The sequence below is a fragment of the Lucilia cuprina genome, chromosome 2 (assembly GCF_022045245.1).
Source record: "Lucilia cuprina isolate Lc7/37 chromosome 2, ASM2204524v1, whole genome shotgun sequence".
Taxonomy (NCBI): domain Eukaryota; kingdom Metazoa; phylum Arthropoda; class Insecta; order Diptera; family Calliphoridae; genus Lucilia; species Lucilia cuprina.
The window spans coordinates 38,028,671-38,049,876 of NC_060950.1; the positions used below are offsets into that span (position 1 = coordinate 38,028,671).

The following is a 21,206-nucleotide window of genomic DNA, read 5'->3' on the forward strand; positions in this document are numbered from 1 at the left end:
ATATTATAGAAAATTCAAAAAGTACCTTTTGAAAAACGAAAAAGTACCAAAAAATCCCCTTTTATGGGTTCTCACCTAATCCGGGCTCTACATACTTAATTTCATGGTATGTTCATGGTAGGTTCAATATTATAGAAAATTCAAAAAGTACCTTTTGAAAAACGAAAAAGTACCAAAAAATCCCCTTTTATGGGTTCTAACTTAAGCCAGACTCCACATACTTAATTTCATGTTTCTAGCCAATAACAAAACATTAGTGCTGCTCTCGCTCTGCTACTCTTGCTCTGCTGCTCTTGCTCTGCTTTGCTTTTATAAACAAATTACAATAACAATATTTACCGTATTGTTTTTGTATTTTGTTTTTGTTTTTTGCAGTTTCTGTCTTAGCATGAATAAAAAATCTAAATTTTATATGAAATTTTCAGAGGTTGTCTCGGTTTTTTGCTCATATCTCCGTTATTTATGGACCGATTTTGCTGATTTTAAATAGCGTTCTTGCCGGTCGTATGTCTGATAGAATTATGGAAGAATCGGATCTCGCAGATATCTGGGGTCTTCTAAAAACTGATTTCAACAAACATACAGACAGACAGACGGACATGGCTTAATCATCTCCGCTACCTACAAGGATCCAGAATATATATACTTTATAGGGTCGGAAAATTATATTATAGAAATTACAAACGGAATGACAAACTTATATATACCCTTCTCACGAAGGTGAAGGTTATAATAATAAAATGTATAGCAGTCATAAATTGATAAGATAGTTAAAAAAACTATTCCAAGAAATTGAAAGATTGAAAGATGTAAAATTGTTTCTTATGAATTCTTTTTTTGTTTTTGTAGCGGAACAATAACAATTATACTTTAAAATAGGGTTTCTTAATAAAACCTTTAAGAAAAGTTGGCAAAAATTGTGGTATGTTAATACAGTTCTCATTTCGTATGCAATATTGCATGTACATATAATTAAGTTTGTGTAATTATACCCTACACCACTTTAGTAGTGTAGGTACTGTGCGCAATGTACTGGTCGCAATATTCAAGAAATTTTGCACATGCTCTTTTCTTGGCCTAAGGACGAAGCCTATTGAAAATGAATAAAATCGGTCCACTATTTCGCCTAGCACCCATATACCGTACCCCCCGATTAGGCCCTTGGGCACATTATTACGTTTAATGTTCTATTATGTCAACAAAAATCGGCAAAACTATGTTTTATAGAACTTTAAATGACACTACCGATTTTTTAATGATCGGGCCTCATTTGACCCTAATCAAACTCAGAAAATGATTTGAAGGTTAAAATTAACGCTAATAACACGATTAAATTTTACAGAAATAACTTTGAAGTAGACGTAAATTCATCTACCAACATTTATAAGGATTTGCCCATATTTACCCTTGCTCTTCTGTGAGCTCTCTTGTAGAGAATCTCTTTGTTGGCCAACAATAAGTAAAAATATTCTGGATTAAAGTTAAAATACAATTAATTGCTTTATTTTTTAAAATGATCTACAATGGTGTGGGGTATTATACGATCGTCTATGACCGACTATACATACATACATTTTTATTATATTATCGAATAAAGAATTACATTTATACATATTTTGTAAAACAAGTGAAACAGAAATTACGTAGTTGTTATACTGGTATTTTAAGCTTAAAAACTCGAGTTATGTCATCCCATTTTCTAATGGGATCTTTATATGGGAGGTAGGATTGATTATCGACAGATCCTCATAATATTTGGTTCCTTAAAAATTTTTACATTTCGAATTTCATTGTCATCCATACTTTTATAAGCCAGTTATCTGCATTATAGTAATTTTTGGAAATCAGGCAGGAGGACGGACGGCTAGATCGTCTTAGACTCTAATTAGGATCTAATATTTCGATGTATTACAAACGGAATGACAAATACAATACACCATCTTAACATCGTATACATATATATATATCACTAGTAAATCTACTTAGAAATTTAAAATAAGTTGAGATTGTACTAAGCTACTGACTAATAAGTGCATTTATGTGCTATCGTTTTTAGTATGATAATTACAACATGATTGTTTCTATATTTATTTGCAGATATGTTTGGAGCAAAAAAAGTTTTGAAGTGGCGATTTGAAACATGGAATGAACCAGATTTAAGAACATATAATAAACTAAATTTTTCAGTTGAAGGTATGTGTATGTGAGTACTTGACAAATGCTGTTTATTTGCAAATAAATTAAACCTCCTGTAGCAAGAAATTTCTTTATTGAATCCTATACATCTACCCACTACAAAATCATGTACCCGACTTGTTATCAATAAGCATATATTTTTTATATTATGAAAGGTTTATAAAACAAAATTTCAATACGAAATTTAAATTATAAATCGTTAATAAAATAAAATTTTGTTTATGAATAAAGGTGGAAGTTTATAAAATTTAACACAAATTTTGTTCTATAACCTTTGATAAAATGTTATCAATAAGAGAAAATCTTAATGAAAAATATTAAATATAATCTGTAGATTATCTTACATATATTCAATCCTTACACTTTGGACTCAAAATTGCTGGTACCAGACCCGTTGACAGTTTGCACATTCCTTTGAGAGGACCAGCAGGCCTATTCAAGACACGATCTCAGCATTTATTGTGTTGGAGTGTTTTGGAATTTTGCAATGAATATTTAGAAAGCTGTCCAATCGAAACTCTGACATATCACCGCAAGGGATCTGGAGAAAATGCATCTGTTGTTTTGCACAATTCAAAGCTTTTATTAAAAAGAATCTATGAAAAGTATCCAAATTTACAAAAATTACCAATTTCTAATGAGTGAGCTAAAATTACTTGTATTCAAATTTGTAAATGTTATTAATATAGACAATTACTTTGAAGTGAATCTGATCCCATCTCTGGTTGGTCTACACCTCGGAATTTTCAGGCAGATGTTCGCTATGCTGTAACAATAGTCAATATTATACTAGAGCACTGGAAAGCTAAATTGACACATACATTGTTTTCCAAATTGGAAACAATAAGTCATGATAATGCATTTCTCAGCTATCATCCATATGAATTTTCTCAGAGGACGCTATTGGCTCATTTTCGAATGAATAATACTATTCCGCCGCATTCGCAATTTATACAGAAACCCGTTTATGCTGCTTTGGGTCTTATGTCGCGCCTGGCAAATATGGCATCGGACGTATTGACAATTAAAACGATAAATGACAATCGTATAAATGTTTTAAAAACTATAGACTCAGATATTCATCCACTGTATTATAGTTGGATCATCATACCGATACCAGACCCTACGGATGATGAAAAAATTTACGGAATCCGGGAATACATTATTTTACCACAAATCCAAGTGTGTAATAATGAAATTTACGCATTTATTATAGAATATATTGATCAAGGTCACACAAATCCATTCAATATTTGGTTAAATTTTAACAGTCCACCTTATCCCAATGCAACAATACGTGAAATGATGCGTCGCCAACAAACTCCCAAAATACTCAAAACTGGAATTTTAACTAATACTACACTCACAGTTGACCTGAGTAAATTTAAGTTTCCTTGGTTAATGTTGCTTAGAACATGTTCAATTTTAAAACCTCGTTTAAAATGTCCACAGAATCTTATACTTACGCCTGTGACAGATAATGAAGTATTACTTACGTGGCAAGAGATTGATCCAGCATCTGTACAGTGTCTCAAGACATATGACGTTTGGTTTAGAACAAATAATACGCAGCCATGGAAAAAAATTTCTGCTGATTGGCATCTACCATTTCCATCGTTTCACTTTGCACCTTCGGAAGGAATAAATGTTAATGGTAAGTGATGTTGACTAAATATAACATTATTAATAATAAGTTCAGTAAATTCAAACTGAGAAATCCAAATGTATATTCTAAGACTGGAGATGATAAATCCATGGATACAACTATCTAGACCAGTTATTTTAAACTAAAGTTTCGCATAGTAGTTCAGTGTTGGTCCCAGAGGGTTAAAGGAAATCATCTTTTGAGAAAAAAGAGAGTATATCGATTTTTATCCTTTTTGTCCTTTATAAAATTTTTGCTACGATTAATAGGAGAAAAGTTACACTCAATTAAGCTAGATTAGATTCGAACCTTGACATTGGTGACCACCCATTTGTCACTACAATAGGTTGATATTCGAAGAATACGTGAATTTTTGCTAGGACCAATAGGAGAAAAGTTACACTTAGTTAAGCTAGATTAGGTTCGAACCTTGACATAGGTGACAGGGAAAGGATAGTAAAACGACCCATTTGTCACTATAATAAGTTGATATTCGAAAGAATACGTGATATCATTAACCAGTTCTGGAATAGTAGATTGGATTACAAAATATTCAACTTGATATGGGTGTTACCAAAATACTTATACGGTACAGAACCTCAGGCTGGAATGGCTAGGGAATACTTTCCATGGCGAACTGGGGGATATAGAGGGACTTAACCCTCACAGTCTACTACGTTTTATCAAGGCTCTGGATGCTAGATATTCCATCAACTGAAACATATTTAAGATATGAATGGGCTCTTACAGCCGAACTAATAACTTGAGACGAACAGGCCAAAAGCGGTTATAGCACACGTTTGACTTGACTTCGATTGTATATAGTAGAAAACGAAAAGCTCTTTTTCTTCTTAGATTTATTTTCAACTCTTGATCCTCTTTGTCTAAAATATTGAGAGATAATCCGATATTTTCTTTGGAGAGATCAATACTTTCTTTACTTTACTTTCGTCGAAATATGATCCAAATATCATGGAAGTGACATTTCCCTAGATAACATTCCTCACAAACACTCATTGACAAATTCTATATATGTATTTCGTTTAGGAAACCTAGTTTCTAAACATCGGACGATAATATATTCATTGATCACTGTATACCGTTTTTTTTCTTCGTATTTCTTCAGATTTTCTGAAGCATACATTCTCCAAGAGCTGCATTTACTACTCATAACATTTATAGAACAAATAATACTAAAAAATTAAAAATGTAATGATTTTAATATAAATAAGTTTATTTTTAAGCTCCGCCAAAAACATAAATACTTAATTATATTTAAATATAAATTTATAGTGAAAAGCTAATACATATTATATTACTTGAATTAATATTTTTATTAATTTTCTTTTAAGGTTTTTACAAAGTACGTGGAATTGATATATTTAACAACACCAGTTTATTTTCAACTCAAGTACAGTACATTGAAATCAAATAATGCAACAATTCTAGTGAAATAAATTAATAGATTTACCAAAAAAAAATATTGTAAGTTTATTTAGTAGTAAATATCTTAGTTTAGCTTTAATATAATTAAATTACAAGCAACAAAGTAAAAATATGCATTTGTAATCCTTTTAAAAAGTTATTAAAACCAATACATGTATGCAATGTAAGAAATCTATGTCGTCACCTGAAACGCAAAGGGCCCTAACCAACCATCAATTTAAAATTGATTTAATTGTTGATTCTAATGTATTGCATTTAAACAAATATCTACTTAAAAAATTGGACTCCTCCGACCAAAATTAGCGATTTTATTGATTTTATCTACAAAAAAATTAAATATTAAAGGCAAAAAGTCAAATTAGCCATTTTCAGCTATTATAATAACTAATAGGTTTCACTATTAAATTTATTTACTACAAGTACATAGCCTTAATATAAACAAATTTTTTAATTTAAATAGTTTATTGCTTCTCCTGTAAAATATTAAAAATGTAAGATAGGGCTGTTTGCGTTTATGGTGACGAAATGTTATTCAGACAATCCTTTACAATGCATAATTCATAAAAGCAAGAACATCGTTTCTTTAAGATTTGTTCAATAAATAAAATATTTCCTTAATTCTAAGATAAATACATAATTTCGTTCCTCTATTTATAAATTCAATTTCATTCAGGTGTCAATTACCAGCCATTTTTCATTAATATGTTCCATTTGTTTAGTTAATATAGGATTACGGACTCGTAATTTGATTTCCAATTTACCGCCAACTTTTTTACGCCCCTCAACAAGCTGTAAATGCAATGACAATTTATTTTTAACAATTTCTTGAGTTTAATAGGTTTTATTACATTTTTTAACTTACATCAAATGTATCGTGTATATCACATTTTGTTTCTAGCGGCTGCAATTTGACATTAACTGTTCCGATGAGTGTGTCCGAACGTAAAAATCCTCTGAAACAACATATGGGCAGTATTCGACTTAATCCACAACAATATAAACTGCATCTAATATGTATATAGTACAATTTGTTTTATGTATGATTCTAGCCCCATTTATATGATAAACAAATAATAATGCATATACATATATGTAAATAGATTATAGTGCAGAAAATGGTTTTGAAAAACAAAGTTATAATGTGTGAAATGTGTACTTATTTTTTACATCCTTGAGCAACCCCAACTGATTAAAGCTTATTGTTTCTTGAACGTTAATAAACAAACACACAAATACCTTGTACACAGTTATTCTAAATAATCTTTAATTAACTAATTCGATCCCAACCTTACTAAATGAAATGATAATTAACTAACTTTCCATCTTTAATGAAACTACGCATGATAATATCTACAAAAACCAAATGTTTTTCTATTGACGAATGTTTGCATTAAGATTTTTATTAAACAATTTCGAAACTAACTAATAAGACAATGGAATACATATTACCTATTAATGAATGAATAATGGCTGAGGTTTTTTAGAAGCCAGATTGAATATGTGTAATAAAACAAATGTTGCAGATACTACATACATATAGAACAGAAGTTATATTGTGAAGTATGTATAAATAATATACTCAAATATATATTTCTTATACTACAACTTACCCTCTCGAATAAACCTCAAATTTAACACCATGTCTTTTAAAGATACGTTGAAATTGTCTGTTGCTTCGCATAATATCAACTTTAAAATGTTGATCATAATCAGGACTGTCGGTGTCTTTAACTAAATTGGTTTTTGTTTTAAATGTTTCATCCTAAAAGTGAATTTTATTTTATTAATTTAGAAACTTTAAAATATTGATATTACTTACATTGAGAAGGGGAAACTCAATTTTAACATAGGTATCGACTTCCTTTGGATTAGGAACATTATAATTTATACCACGTACGACAACAATTTCCAATTCATTATCAGTCAAGTCGGTATTACAATGTACTATATTAAAACTACGTTTTTCGTAGTGGAATTTTGGCAGTGGAAAATTTTTACGCTTCGAATAACGTACTAGATCTAGATCTTTCTGAACAGTTAATGCCAAATTTTCAAATCGATTCATCCCAGCAATATCACCCATAGCCTTGTGATGATCTCTAAAGTAAAATTTGCATTTTAAAGTAAATACTTTTTGGATTTCTTGCTACTTACCTCGTATTTTTACACATCATCAACTGCTTTGCTAATTGTTCTTCGACGCGAATACCTATATCAGAAATATCGTCATTTGGATCACATTCATCTGTTGTTATTATGGCAAATGAAGCCTCGAGATTATCTCTTTGCGAGGGAGGCACTGGTAACTAAAAAAATTATATGTAATATATTATTTCTAAAAATTTGATATGACATTCCTGTATACACATGCTGAAAATTAGGTTTGAAACACATTCATCATTCTGAATGTTTCCAAAGGTTCGAAATAAACTTTGAACAATTTAAAAAACTGTAAAAAGGTGTAATTTGTAACTGATAGGAATTAAAAAAAAAAACATAATATTAATTTTATATTAGCTTATAACCCGCTACTTTGTTATCCTGCTAGAATACACAAATTAAATTTCTAAAATCTTTCCTATGTCATTCTCATGTACATATTTTTTAACTTTTCCGCACTGACCAAAAACGGCGATACCGCCCCATCCATGGGGTAAATTAGCCAAAGGGATGGGGCAGATTTGTCATTAGTAAAATAAAAGAAAAAATTACAAAAATAAAAAACTTTTTGCTATTTAATACTTTAATTCATTAATCAAAGTATAATAAACCAGATATTTATTGTTTATTTCACAAAACTTAACAAAAAATTAAAACAAATTTTTACTGATTTTTTCTATATTTTAACCAAATTTTGTTCTCTATGCTTGTGATCATTACATATATTTGGCACATGTGACCCACGGGCAGTTCTGGGGTTTAGTTTCAATTTTTTCGGGCTTCAAATTATATTATCGAAAATATTATTATGTCTTATTGTTCACTATTATTGACGTTCTAATACTGAACAATATATTTTTTATCGCAAAAAGTGAAATATTTTCACAGCCCTTGAACAACTATTAATCATGTCTGCCTCCCATCATATGTAAAGTTAATGTTTCAAATATTTAGGGATGATAGATAATCCATAAACGAAAACAAAATTTGATAATGCGATAAAATCGATCACTCAGTTTTCCAAGTTATTCGCTATTGGCAGATGTGCCCCTATGGAGTATGATCCCCCTTCTACCCTACCTTTGAAGAACCAACAAGTAAGATTTATATATTCGGCTGTTCCGAATCTTATATACCCTTCAACAAGTATGTTTTTATTTATTTTGTATCTCTGCACACATGTCACACATAACATACACACAAACAAATATAAACTGCAGCAGAAAGAAATATTAACCGTTGTACTGTACTACCACCATACTGTACTACCACCCTCAAACGTTCCCATGACAATTGGATCTTTGCTCCGGAACGACCCGAGTCATACTCGGTCAAAGATTGTCAACCCAGCGACAGCTGTATCAACCGAAAGTTTTTTTCCCCAGAAAGAACTATCGGCCACAGTCGAGCTGTCACAACAACAACAACCACCCTCAAACAAATATGAGCTGTATTACCAACTTATTACTGCTTTATCTCCTTGTTGTTGTTTTTATGCTTTTATATTTAATTTGTTGAGAAAAATTTCAGAGGAAGTTTCAGATATTTACCCATATCTCAGTTATGTATGGACCGATTTTGCTGATTTTCAAGAGGAAACTTCTCGAAAGCATGTCTGACAGAATTATAGAAGATTTGGATCTCGAAGATATCTTATATACTCATATATATATATATTTATATATACCCTTCACGAAGGTGAAGGGTATAAAAAGTACCAAACAATGTCCTTTTATAGAGGTTATCACTTAGTCCGTGACATACTAGTTTAATTTTATTTTGTTAGGTTCATTATTATAGAAAATTAACTTTGTAAAATTTTGAATTTAAGAAGCTATTACTCAGTGACCGGAAAAGATAATTGAACAAAACTTTTTATTATTTATAAAAGTGTATAAAATCGATTAGCATTAAAAAATTGTTTTTGCTGTCGTAAGTAGGGTAGTTTTTTGCAAAAAACGATTGATATGTCATGGTCAAAAATTTAAATTTTAAAATTTAAACTTAAATATTTTTGTTTATATGGGAATAATATTATTATAATCAGCATAATTTAACCTTAGTAAGTCATACACAATAAAAAATTATTTCATCAAATCGGCCCATATTTGTTAATGTTACAGGGTACACAAATATATCACATTCAAATTTATGAATAAAGACACAAGACTCTGAATTTGGAAATAAATTTGTTGTTTAGTAGATAGATAGATAGATAGATAGATAGATAGATAGATAGATAGATAGATAGATAGATAGATAGATAGATAGATAGATAGATAGATAGATAGATAGATAGATAGATAGATAGATGGATAGATAGATAGATAGATAGATAGATAGATAGATAGATAGATAGATAGATAGATAGATAGATAGATAGATGGACAATCTTAAATATTATTACTAACCGTATTTAAATCAACAGGTAAACCACTACTGGCAGCATTTAATAAAGCATCAAAACCTTTGTAGATTTTTAAGTATTCCTTGGCCTGATCGATTTCTCCAGCCTTTTTGGCTTCTATAGCAGCTAACTTAAATTCCTTTTGACGTTCTAGCAAAATTTTCATTTGATGCTCGGCCAAATTGTTTTTCTGTTGATTCCCCGATGTACGTGTTGTCAGATCAATGTGTTGGGGCGGAGTCGATTGCTTTTTTGCAGTTGCAGTTGGTGAAGGTTCTGGTGTCGATGCAGTTGTTGAAGTCGTAGGTGGACTTGGTGGCACTGAATCAACCTTTGGTGTCGGTGGAACCGCTGCATTTTCTACAGGCAAAGGCCCAAAACCAGGAGGAACTGGAAGTTCATCGTAAGCTACTGGTCGTCCCGCCTTATAAGCTTTAATTGCATCTTCATATTGTTTAACTATGCGTCCAAACCTTCTTGCTTTACTGGCATTACCCTCAGCTTTTGCTGACTCTTCGACTGATTTATATTTAGCTTGATACTGCTGTAAAGCTTCCAACATATTTGTGGCAGTACTAAGACTCGGCTCTACAACCGATTCAGATTCGGTGACGGGAGCTGCCGGTGACATCGGCACAGTATCTGCTGGTTGTTCTGCAGATGCAGCTTGCATTTTTTCTATAAATTCCTTAAATTGGTCCGGCGGTGGTGGCATATCACTTAGATCGACTTCTTGACCATCTTCACACATCTTTACAACGACATCAAACTGTTTGACAACTTTTAAGAATTGCAATGCCATTGCTGTATCTCCAGCACGCTTAGATTGTAAGGCCGCTGCTTTGTATTCTTGCTGACGTGAACGCATCTGTTGGACTAATGGATGAACTTGTGGAGTTGGAGAAGCTATGTCAACTTCATTTGCCTTGATTTCTTCCTGACTCGATGCTGGAGGCAATGGGGCTTTTCGTGTAGGTACTTTAGGAGGTTCTTCGACGACGGGAACGGGATTGTCATCTGAATCTGTACTACTTTTTGCTACTGGCTTGACACTAACCTCCGGGGGTATATCGTCAGGGTTTATAGTTTTACCTGAATTGGCTTGTCGTAGAAGATCATTTAGAGTTTTTAGACCACGATTAAACCGTCGCATTTTAGCACTTTCTCCAGCAGCTTTAGCATTAGCTTCTGCGACTTTATACATTTCAATACGCTGCTTTATAATATCGGCGGTACTTATATCCGTTGTAGGCAAAAATATTTCTGACTTACTTTCTTGTTCCATTTGACTAGTTACTGTTTGATCTTCTTCACCATTTCCGTCTTCCAAATCTTCGCCAACAATTCCTTGCAATTCCCCTAAGAGTTCAGTATCATTTTCAGTATCTTCATCGTCTTCATCATCACTTCCTATATCTTTTAAACTATCTGCTATCATTTTATCCAATTCATTAGATGGTAAAAGATTTGGTTTTTGTTTGGGTTTCGGTTTGGTTCTGTTACCTCCACCAGCAATGGCAGCTAATTCTGCTTCTAAATCACTATCATTTACATCATGATCGCCTCCGTCAAAGCCTAAGCTAGGATCAAAATCATCTGGTATATCCGTAAGACCAAACTAAATAATATAAAAATAAATAAAAAATGAGTCATTCATCTATTTTTCTTTGATATCATCATCATTGGTGATCATTAAATCAATAAATGATATAAGTTTTTTATTATTACCTGAGATAAATTATGATTTCTTCTTTTTGCAGGCTCTGGTTTTTTTCGTGAGAACATTTTATTTTATAGTTTTAAATTGCGAATTAATAATAAAAAAAATTATTTGTTAGGAAAAATTTCTTCACACAGCTGTTACAAAAACAGCAAATAAAAACATACGAATGAGGTGATGTCAACTCATGCAAGGTAATATTATAAAATATTTAGATTTTAAGGGATTTAAATTTTATTCGTAATGCTATGTTTCCACTGAGGCGTTTTAAGCAAATCTAGTTGATTTGTCCAAAACCCATACATTTTTGACAAATCCAAAACTACTTAATCTACTAGATTTGATTTAAAAAATGTCGAAAATGCATTTCTTCGTACTTTTCATTTCGAAATAAAAACACAACAAATTATAATTTTAAAATTTGTGGCATTTAATAAACTAATTTATACTTTTACAACTGTAATTTTATATTTTTAATGTTCAAATTTGAAAAAAAAATAACATTACTGACGTTATATCAAAATAAAATGACGGGATTTGTTTGAAAATTCGAATATCAAAAACTAGTAAGACCTGGTTCACACTAGGCAACTTTTTTGGAAAACTTTTGATTTTTGTGTGTGAGAGAAAGAGAAAAACATATCAACCATCTCTTTCTCTCACACACAAAATCAAAAGTTTCCCAGTGTGAACCAGGTCCTATGAAACTTTATTGGGATAATTTTGATTTTTGTGCGTGAGAGAAAGAGAAAGAATTATCAAACATCTCTTTCTCTCACACACAAAATCAAAAGTTTCTCAACAAAAGTTTCCCAGTTTGAACCAGGTCTTATTGCTAAAAATAAGTAATACCTCGAAATTTATGAATCCAGAGTTGCCATAGTGCACCCATTTTAAACCAGGATCAGAATATAAATATTATTAAACTAGATCAGAACATAAATAAAAATAAATATAATCAAATTGAGTTAAATATGTTTTTGAAGTAGTTAATTCTTCGATTATTCCAAAATAAAACTAAAGATTTCTGAAAATATTATGATAAATTTTTAGAAAATTTTTGCAGACAAATTATTTGTATACAGTTCTATTACCTTAGACCTGATTCACACTAGGAAACTTTTGTTGAGAAACTTTTGATTTTGTGTGTGAGAGAATGAGATGGTTTATATTTCTTTCTTTTTCACACACAAATCAAAAGTTTCCCAAAAAAAGTTTCCTAGTGTGAACCAGTTCCTAATGTCCACACATAGAAACTTTTGTTTCAGAAACTACATATAAATTGCATTGATATGTTGTTGTACGAATGAGAAGAATAAGACCTAGTCCACACTATGAAACTTTTGTTGAGAAACTTTTTCTTAATTCTCTTTTGAAATTTCCTTAATGTCCACATATAGAGACTTTTGTTTCAGAAACTACGTGATGATGATTTGTTTCAAGTTTCCGAGTACGAGAAACTCCGTACCACGAGAGGGATAAATGATATTCTATCTCTTTTTTTCTTATGCAAAATCAAAAGTTTCCTGCAGTTACATATGTTAAGAAGAACATTGTTTAAGGCCCAACTAAAATGTGTCAAAAACGAATGAAAAGTCTCTCAAGTGCTTAAAAAACGGAAGAAATTTTTAGGTGACTATAATGTACGTGTGCTACAAGTAATAATAAAAATACTTATTTCATAAATTTTATCGAAATAAATTATTATTTTGACATATTACATACGATTTGTATGAAAACCTTGAACGTGTAACTGCAGGGAAAGTTTATTTCCTTAAATATTTGTGCAATGTGATTTTATCGAAAACTCGCTAGAATTCAGCCTAAATTATATATATGCTACATATAAAGAAAATCGCTTTATTAACTTCACTTTGCGAACAAAATGTCATAGTTAACCGAAAAATAAAAATTCTGTGAATCAATCAACTGGCATCTTTACAAAAAAAGAAAAAGTGAAATAATTTAAAAAGCCAAATTACAACAAAACAAATTTTTATTATTTATAGTTCGACTATCTATGCTCATAAGTACATTTTTTTGGTAGAAAATTTACATATTCTTCTGTTAACAATCTGAAACATAATATAATCCAGAAGATTATAAGAATGAAGTCGTAAAACAAGTGTCATAATACCTCTTGCAAAATACTGTCATTTTTGACACTTGCATTTTCCTTTTTATGCAAAAAGTCGGAAAAGTGAGAGGACAGAAAAAAGGAGTAAAACTAATTGAGTTTACTATTTTTATTAATTCTGTGAAAAATCGAATTAAAAATTTAAAATTTTATTAATGTAGCGGTTAGCACAAGTATTTTGATTAAAATATTGTGAAATTATAAAGAAGAAATAAGTGTGAAAATAACTCCTACGAGAAACTTGTAAAAAGGAAAATACGATAAAAAGCATTTGTAAAAAAGTGTTTGTATAGTAGTAGTTGAAGAAAAAATCGAGTTGGCTCATTGTACAAAATTTTATTGGCCAACAACAACAGGCATTCATCTACAATATAGGGGGCAGATATTATAATACTACACTTACGTGTTGCAAATTTCCGAAAATATTTATTTGTCTTTATTCAAACAGGTAACCGAAATAAACAAAATATATAAATGAAGAAAATATTTAAAAAAAATATTCATGCTTTCGATAATTTTTGTTTGTGTGTTTTAAATGAATTTCATTCAATATGTATCGAATATAGATTGCTGATGATTGTTTCTATTATCATCAACAGCCCAACGTCGTCATCATAGCTAACTCGAAAACCGACACCATCCTCAAGATTAATCGTCAGTATGGAAGAGGTCTCATTGACCGAAACAGAAAGCCGTTACTATGGTGATTTGTTCTTATGTTGTGATGAAGAGAAAACGGGTAAAATTCCGATGCTCAAAGCATCAGAATTATATCGATCTGCAAATCTCTCCAACGAAAAGATTCTGGAGGTAAATATGAGTATTTTTTGTCATTACTCCATTTATGTGAAAATACCTACCTATATTGTTTTGGTATTTTCGTCCAACCAGAACATTTTATGTTCATATATTTTATATTGATAACTTTCAAACCAAAAAAGATATGGCTTAGAGACTGAATTTAAAGACGGAACTTTGTTATAATATAATGGCCCATTTGAATAAAACTTAGGTGATATATGCATTTACATACATATCTACATTTACCTTTATTTAAAACTTACAAAAGTATAATATATAATATTATACTTTTACAAAATTATATTACAAAAAATGCATTGTTTCCGAAATCCAACTAATTCAAATCCAAATAAAACTAATATCCTTTTCAGAAAACTCCTTAACAATTGTTTCATCAAGTTAAAAAAGTAAAGTTGCAGATTTGAAAAGGCCGCATGTAGACAATTTTTTTTGAGAAGACGACCAGAAATAACTTTTTTAATTGTGATCGATTTCAATCAAAGTAAAACTAGTGAACATAGCGAGAAATATTGTTAGTAATATTTTTTATTTTAAATTATAACATTTTGTTTAAAAGATTTTAAGGTGAATTTTACAAAAACTTAGGGTCAGGTTCTGGCCTTGTTCAACAGTTAAATTTTTCTGACCAAAAGTCATATATTTTGACACATTTATAAATGCAAATTAGGAACTAAAAAACTATCCACATACACATTTTGGAAAGATGTTATCAAACTTGTTAATAATAGTAGTCGTCATATGAATTTAATAATAATATTTGTAAATATGCAAAACTACTTATATTAGCTAGAGGCCTCAAATTTTCAATAATATTTCTCAATCAATTTAAAATCTATTCTGCTTTTTATATATACTTTACTTTTTTTAGATTACATCTTTAGCTGGTATACCAGACACTGCCCTACATGTTTCCCGTGTACAATTCTATTCTTGTCTCAAGTTAATAGCAGCCCATCAAGCATCAATGCCATTAAGACAAGAATTAATAGCCGCATCGGTGCAGTTACCTTTGCCACGATTTAGTTGGACAGAGTCTTCATCGAATAAAATGGAAATGACGAATACCTATCAGCAACATCACCACACAATACCTCCACCCCCCGTAACCGACCGAAGAAACTCTTTAAAACGCTTATATGAATGGTCCGATTCTAACGCTTTAGGATCGCGTCGAAATTCTTCTGCTACTCATCAACCGGAAATATCTGCAGTAAATTCAGATGTACCAAGCACTGATTCCGAAGTAGAACAAGGTGAATCTAGTTGTGGGGGTGAGGAAGGTGTAGCTGGAGTTAGTGGCCATAACAAGGTACATTTTTTATTTATTGTCCATTGTAAAAAAAAATATCGTTTTTTACAAAATTTGAACAATTTTCAAGATTACTTCAAACCGTTGGCTGATTTCGTCTACATTTGATGCAAGTCGAAATTAAATTAGAAAATTTGGAATTATGTTAGAATGTCAAAAATTTTAACAGCATTTTTTAACCACATCATGTAGCTAAAATATGCTGAAATTTGAAATATATATATAGACATATGATAACAATATAATGCAACATTACATTATGTTCGAAAAACAAATTAATTAATATGTATACAAAACCTGTGGGTTATAAATTGAAAGGCGATTTGTGAATTAAAAAAAAGTATTTTATGGATATTAAAATTTCAAAGCAAATTGGAAAAAATCAAATTTGTTTGAATTTTCATGGTTTGCACTTAAACTATAATAGTTTACAATTGCCAGCAACTAATAATGAACTGGCTCATTTTTAGGTGAAACATGATTGATTGTAACATCAGCGTGTCGTACACAAAAGCCACGTTTTAAAAAACTTTTTGCAATTGCAAATTACAGTGGGCGACAACAATGTAAACCATTTCTAATTTTACATGAAACATGATTGATTGTAACATCAGCGTGTCGTACACAAAAGCCACGTTTTAAAAAACTTTTTGCAATTGCAAAATAACGGTGGGCCACAACAATGTAAACCATTTCTAATTTTTTACAAACGGTCTCAATTCTATACAATAACCATGTCAAAAAGTGCAGCTTTTTTACATTGATTCGATCATTTCATGTTATCTATTTCAAAAGGTAGACAATTAAAACTATTCTTTCTAAAACTTAGAAGTTTTCTCGCAGGGTGATTACAAACAAGACCAGTATCATTTACCATGTTACAAACCGAATGAGTATTAATTTTCAAATTTTACATTTATAACTATCAACAAAAATAGTAAACATTTATATATATTATATAAGCATATCCAGTGTGGTTCTCTTCCTTAATTTGTTTATAAGTCCATTTGACAATGAGAATTAGGTGTACTCTAACACCAAGCTGGATACTCAATACAGGACAAGCTCCATTAACTACGACGACAAAAGTTTGGATTTCAGGATATCATCGAAGAGAGTAGTTATAATACAGTACTATTATCAGTTTTACTCTAATTAGAAATGCTAGAAATGTAATATATTATGCCAATATACAGGGCTGTCATAGAATTTCTTTCGATCGAAAATGGAATTATTTTCTTCCTAAAGAAAAATACTCGGAATTTTAATAAGCTAAATTAAAATGGGTCGGAATAATAATACGGAATTGAAACCATTCCGTACGGAATTTATAGCAGAGCTAATATAAATATTTACTTCACAACGAAAATTTCTCATTTGTTAATTTAGAATTTCCTTTTTTAACCAAAAATATTCAGCATCATAGGCGTGGTGTTTCTCCAGAGGCGTGGAGTACAAACAGTGATAGCCCAACGCCTACTAATAGTGTGGCTGAACGTCCATGGGCCAAAGAAACCCTTTGGCATGGATTACTGGGAGATGAGCACAGGCAACTATTAGGTACAGAGGAGGAATCTTCAGATCGTCACAGTAGTGATGATGAAAATGAAACAGACTTGGAAACGGTTTATCAAATTACACCTGAGCAGAGAGAATACTACTTTAAACAATTCAAAGCTGTTCAGCATGACCCAAATGGGCTATTATCTGGACAAGTTGCCAGGTGTGATGCAATATTATAAAAATAACTTATAATGTATTTATTTTTTGCAACTTGTTTTAATATCCAATTTTAGAGTATTTTTCGAAAAGTCGCGAATTCCCGTTGAAGAATTGCGTCACATTTGGCAATTGTGTGACGTAACGCGCGATGGTGCTCTGAGTTTGGCCGAATTTACTGCAGCAATGCATTTGGTTGTATTGCGTCGAAACAATATTCCTTTGCCCGCTACTCTGCCGGTTTGTTTACATCCAAATGTGTTGCAACATACTGCATTGGGCGGCAGTCAAATGACATCTCAAGCAGATCCACCAGAAGCAGACCTTTTACATTTAGATGACGATGACGAAGAAGACAATACTGACAATACAATTATAGGTGTCAATGCTACAATAAATGCTGCCGTTGCTGTAGGAGCAAATGTGGGAGTTAATGTCGTTGGTAATAGTGGTGGACGGGGACTGAATGAAAATAATGTTATGAACATAAGTACACTTTCAACATCATCTCAGGTGTGTTTTTTATCCATTATACTTTTTATCTACTTATTATAGACTCTTATAGGCTAGTGTAAGTTCTCGTCAAGGATCTAACGCTATAACAACAAACTCTAAGTCATTAACTCCACCACCTTTACCCTTAAAACTCCATAGTATTTCGAATTCTCCAAAAGTATCTCCACCGCCGTTACCCTTAAAACTCCAAAGTATTTCAAATTCACCCACAGGGGGAGGAGTTAATGCATCAACCTCCTCTCCTACTTCTAATATGTGGGCTAAGGTAAGTGATTTTATTTAAGTATAAATATTGCTTATCTATATAATTATTGTTTTAAGGATGTACAACCAAATCAATGGACAATAGCCCCACTGGCAGAAGCTACTGAGGTTACTGCACCGACTTCCTCTCCTCCTCCTATAATGTGGGCTAAGGTAAATTCTTCTTAATAATTAAAAAAATATTTCATAACTAAGGTGTTTATTGTTACAAGGATGTACAACCAAATAAATGGACAAAATTTAATGAATCTCCGACATCGAATGTCTCTAGTCCTGGTCCAAAACCAGTTAACTTTGATATGCAACGTACGGCTCAAGCTGTCGTTTCCGATCCACAGATTTTACATCCAGTGCCATTAAGAGTAACTCCAGTCGGTAAGATATTTCTTTATTTACCTATAACGATTTTTAAAAATCTGACTAACTAACGTTGGAATATGAAGCAGGTGGTGTTATTACATCAACAGAAAAACATAATAATGATGTTAGTGATGGAGCCGGTGCGTGTGTTCGTGAATCAAGTCCGAAATCATCTTCAATATCGTCGTCTAACAGCCATGGCAGTGGCGTTGCCGGCATAACTCAGTCTCATCGTGATTCCTTGCAAAATAATGATCTGCGCGCCATACAAAGGCCTCAAGCTAAGAAGTTACCCATTAAAAACATTGGTGCTATTCCACCGCCACCACAGCGTGAACCGATTACCGCTGGCAATATACCGAATACAATAGTTGATCACGATGCTCTTGCAGGTATTGGCAGTGGACATGTTAATAATAATTTATCTGTTTCAATGGTGGTAAATAAAAAAGATCCTCCTCCATTGCCACCACCACGGCCTCACCGCCATGGCCGCAGTAGCAGTTTAGATTTGAATAAATTTAAAATCGGTACACCAAGTGGACCACAACCTGAGGTAAGATCTACATTCAGATTTAACTTAATAACTACTTCATATATTTATAATTAATATATATCGTGCAATAATAGATCATAGCTCAAGCTAGTTTTGATTTACAAACATCAACTGGATTTGCAGATTTTACCCATTTTACCGATGGAAACATTGGGACTGGATTCGTAAGTATTTTGAGTTTTTCTTTCTTCGTAATACATACATATGTACACATCTACATACGTACTGAAAATATGAATTACACTGTATTATTATGAAAATGTATTACACTGAATTAAATAATTCGTTTCAATAATAGTAGTTATTCATTCTTACATTAGCATTATTAAATAATATTGTTTTCTACAATTTAGAATGATATTCAACCCCAACAAATGCATTCCTTGCCACCACAAAATTTAGCGGGACGCAATATTCAAACAGCTTCTGGCGCACTGCCTCCAACACGACTCTCATTGCAATCGAATCAGCGAGTATCTGCTTTTGAAGTTTACCGCAAACCTAATACTCCACGCAATTCTCAATCGCCAACATCTGCGAGTGGAGTTCCACCAATAGGGCCGGCACCAACACCATTTGGCTCTGTTGCTGCTACTGCAATGACTACGGCTACTGCATTACCGAATTCGGAACTCTATGAAAAGAGGGTGAATGCAATCAGTGAAACGCTGCGTCACGTTTCATTTAAACAGGAACACAACAACAATAATATGACTGAAGTACTGCGTCATTTACGCGAACAAAATAATCTTTTATTGCGACTGTGCAACGATCTCAGTGATGAATTACTTACCGTACAGACTCGTAAAGAAGAAATGAGACTAAAATTAGAAGCAACTTCTTCAGCCTCAAATACTAGCAATGATGGTTCAACCTTGCAGAATGTTGCAGCGCCAACAATGGCTGCAGTTGGTCATACTGGAGGAGTTGTACGTACAGGTTCATCAATTTCAGCACCAGTTACTGCCAACATTACTGGTGGCTCCGGTAGTTCTGGCGTCCATTCGAATGTTTAGGCAGCTTTATGACTTACTTGTTTGTTTTTGGTAGAGATTTGATGTTGTTTGTTATAAAAAAATACGAAGAAAGAATCCTCTATTCAACCATTATATTGATTTCATAAAAAGGAAAAAACTACTTATAGGCTGCTAAAAATCAAAGACATAACCATCTCCATTTCTTCCTACTTACTTGCCTTTCGTACATAATTTGTATCTTCCCATATTTCCAATATCTCCTTCTATTAAAAGACTACCTAGACTCTTATCATTAAAAAGAAATCACATTATCGTTGAGGAGACCCGGGAGGAATGTTTTCCAAGTCATGGTTATAGTTTGTCTGTTCATTCGTACATATTATATGTGTATAAATTGTTATTTATTCATAATTATTTATTTTTAATATTACATACATATATTAACAAATGTTTCTCATAGTAAAAGAAAATACAAAAACAAAATGAAAAACCAAACAAATTATCTCTGAAATCAACTCAACTCAATTTAAACAAATGAAGTTAAAAAAAAGAAAAAAATACTTATTAAAATATGAAAACTCCTGTTTTAATTAAAAAGATACATATTATGTGTGTGTATTGTATTATGTGGATATTAAAATATATTATTACAATTATTATGTTTATTTTCTTTAAGAAAGAAAGAAAAATTTATAAATCGAAAAAAAAACAAACAAAACAAATCTATTGTATTTTTCTACAAAAACAAAGATTCCTTATTTAAATTTATGTTTTCTCTACTTTTTATTAACAATTACATATAACAAATTATCAATCAACATCAATTGTATTAGAATATTATAATAGATCTATTCATTCCGGAAATGAAGATTTTATTTTCAAATATGTCTGTATGTAGATCTTTGATTTTTTATTATGGATTTTTTTACTTTAAATATATTTACATATATATTAATTTTCTTATTACTTTAT

At 31.5% G+C, this 21,206-nt stretch overlaps 3 protein-coding genes across 8 annotated transcripts in view; 2 read left to right on the top strand and 1 right to left on the bottom strand.

Moving 5' to 3' along the window:
* Positions 1-5,327, top strand: part of LOC111676858 (alpha-L-iduronidase) — an 11,456-nt gene extending 6,129 nt beyond the window's left edge. The window contains exons 2-5 of the mRNA XM_023437852.2: positions 2,098-2,193; positions 2,531-2,837; positions 2,901-3,850; positions 5,194-5,327. Of these exons, the coding sequence (XP_023293620.2) occupies positions 2,098-2,193; positions 2,531-2,837; positions 2,901-3,850; positions 5,194-5,276 (1,436 nt within the window). The 3' untranslated portion in view covers positions 5,277-5,327. The remainder of the gene's footprint in view (positions 1-2,097; positions 2,194-2,530; positions 2,838-2,900; positions 3,851-5,193) is intronic.
* LOC111676857 (coiled-coil and C2 domain-containing protein 1-like) lies at positions 5,058-11,799 on the bottom strand. 3 transcript variants are annotated; one of them, XM_023437850.2, is made up of 7 exons: positions 11,583-11,797; positions 9,859-11,472; positions 7,442-7,593; positions 7,107-7,386; positions 6,898-7,049; positions 6,150-6,294; positions 5,058-6,076 (listed from the first exon to the last, which is right to left on the bottom strand). In XM_023437850.2, exons 1-7 carry the CDS (start codon positions 11,637-11,639, stop codon positions 5,957-5,959), a joined length of 2,520 nt encoding a protein of 839 aa, XP_023293618.2. In that variant the 5' UTR covers positions 11,640-11,797; the 3' UTR covers positions 5,058-5,956. The 3 variants fall into 3 exon arrangements, with proteins under 3 accessions (XP_023293618.2, XP_023293619.2, XP_046807424.1); XM_023437851.2 differs by having other exon boundaries at positions 5,809-6,076; positions 6,150-6,240; positions 11,583-11,778; XM_046951468.1 differs by lacking the exons at positions 5,058-6,076; positions 6,150-6,294 and adding an exon at positions 6,316-6,813 and having other exon boundaries at positions 11,583-11,799.
* A 1,685-nt stretch (positions 11,800-13,484) lies between these two features.
* Positions 13,485-20,879, top strand: LOC111676875 (ralBP1-associated Eps domain-containing protein 2). 4 transcript variants are annotated; one of them, XM_046952906.1, is made up of 11 exons: positions 13,486-14,159; positions 14,278-14,521; positions 15,402-15,842; positions 17,261-17,565; positions 17,639-18,074; positions 18,127-18,342; positions 18,399-18,494; positions 18,554-18,716; positions 18,785-19,257; positions 19,332-19,421; positions 19,611-20,879. In XM_046952906.1, exons 2-11 carry the CDS (start codon positions 14,372-14,374, stop codon positions 20,271-20,273), a joined length of 3,033 nt encoding a protein of 1,010 aa, XP_046808862.1. In that variant the 5' UTR covers positions 13,486-14,159; positions 14,278-14,371; the 3' UTR covers positions 20,274-20,879. The 4 variants fall into 4 exon arrangements, with proteins under 4 accessions (XP_046808865.1, XP_046808862.1, XP_023293646.2 ...); XM_023437878.2 differs by having other exon boundaries at positions 14,311-14,521; positions 18,788-19,257; XM_023437877.2 differs by having other exon boundaries at positions 13,487-14,159; positions 14,311-14,521.
* The last annotated feature ends 327 nt before the right edge of the window (positions 20,880-21,206 follow it).

Excerpts from the sequence above, each read along its gene's own strand:
- LOC111676857 (XM_023437850.2), bottom strand. The coding sequence starts at position 11,639 with ATGTTCTCACGAAAAAAACCAGAGCCTGCAAAAAGAAGAAATCATAAT. Across the intron at positions 7,594-9,858 it reads TACCTGTTGATTTAAATACG|TTACCAGTGCCTCCCTCGCA; the intron begins GTTAGTAATAAT and ends TAATTTTTTTAG. Across the intron at positions 7,387-7,441 it reads ATGATGTGTAAAAATACGAG|AGATCATCACAAGGCTATGG; the intron begins GTAAGTAGCAAG and ends ATTTTACTTTAG.
- LOC111676875 (XM_046952906.1), top strand. The coding sequence starts at position 14,372 with ATGGAAGAGGTCTCATTGACCGAAACAGAAAGCCGTTACTATGGTGAT. Across the intron at positions 18,075-18,126 it reads CACTTTCAACATCATCTCAG|GCTAGTGTAAGTTCTCGTCA; the intron begins GTGTGTTTTTTA and ends AGACTCTTATAG. Across the intron at positions 19,422-19,610 it reads GAAACATTGGGACTGGATTC|AATGATATTCAACCCCAACA; the intron begins GTAAGTATTTTG and ends TCTACAATTTAG.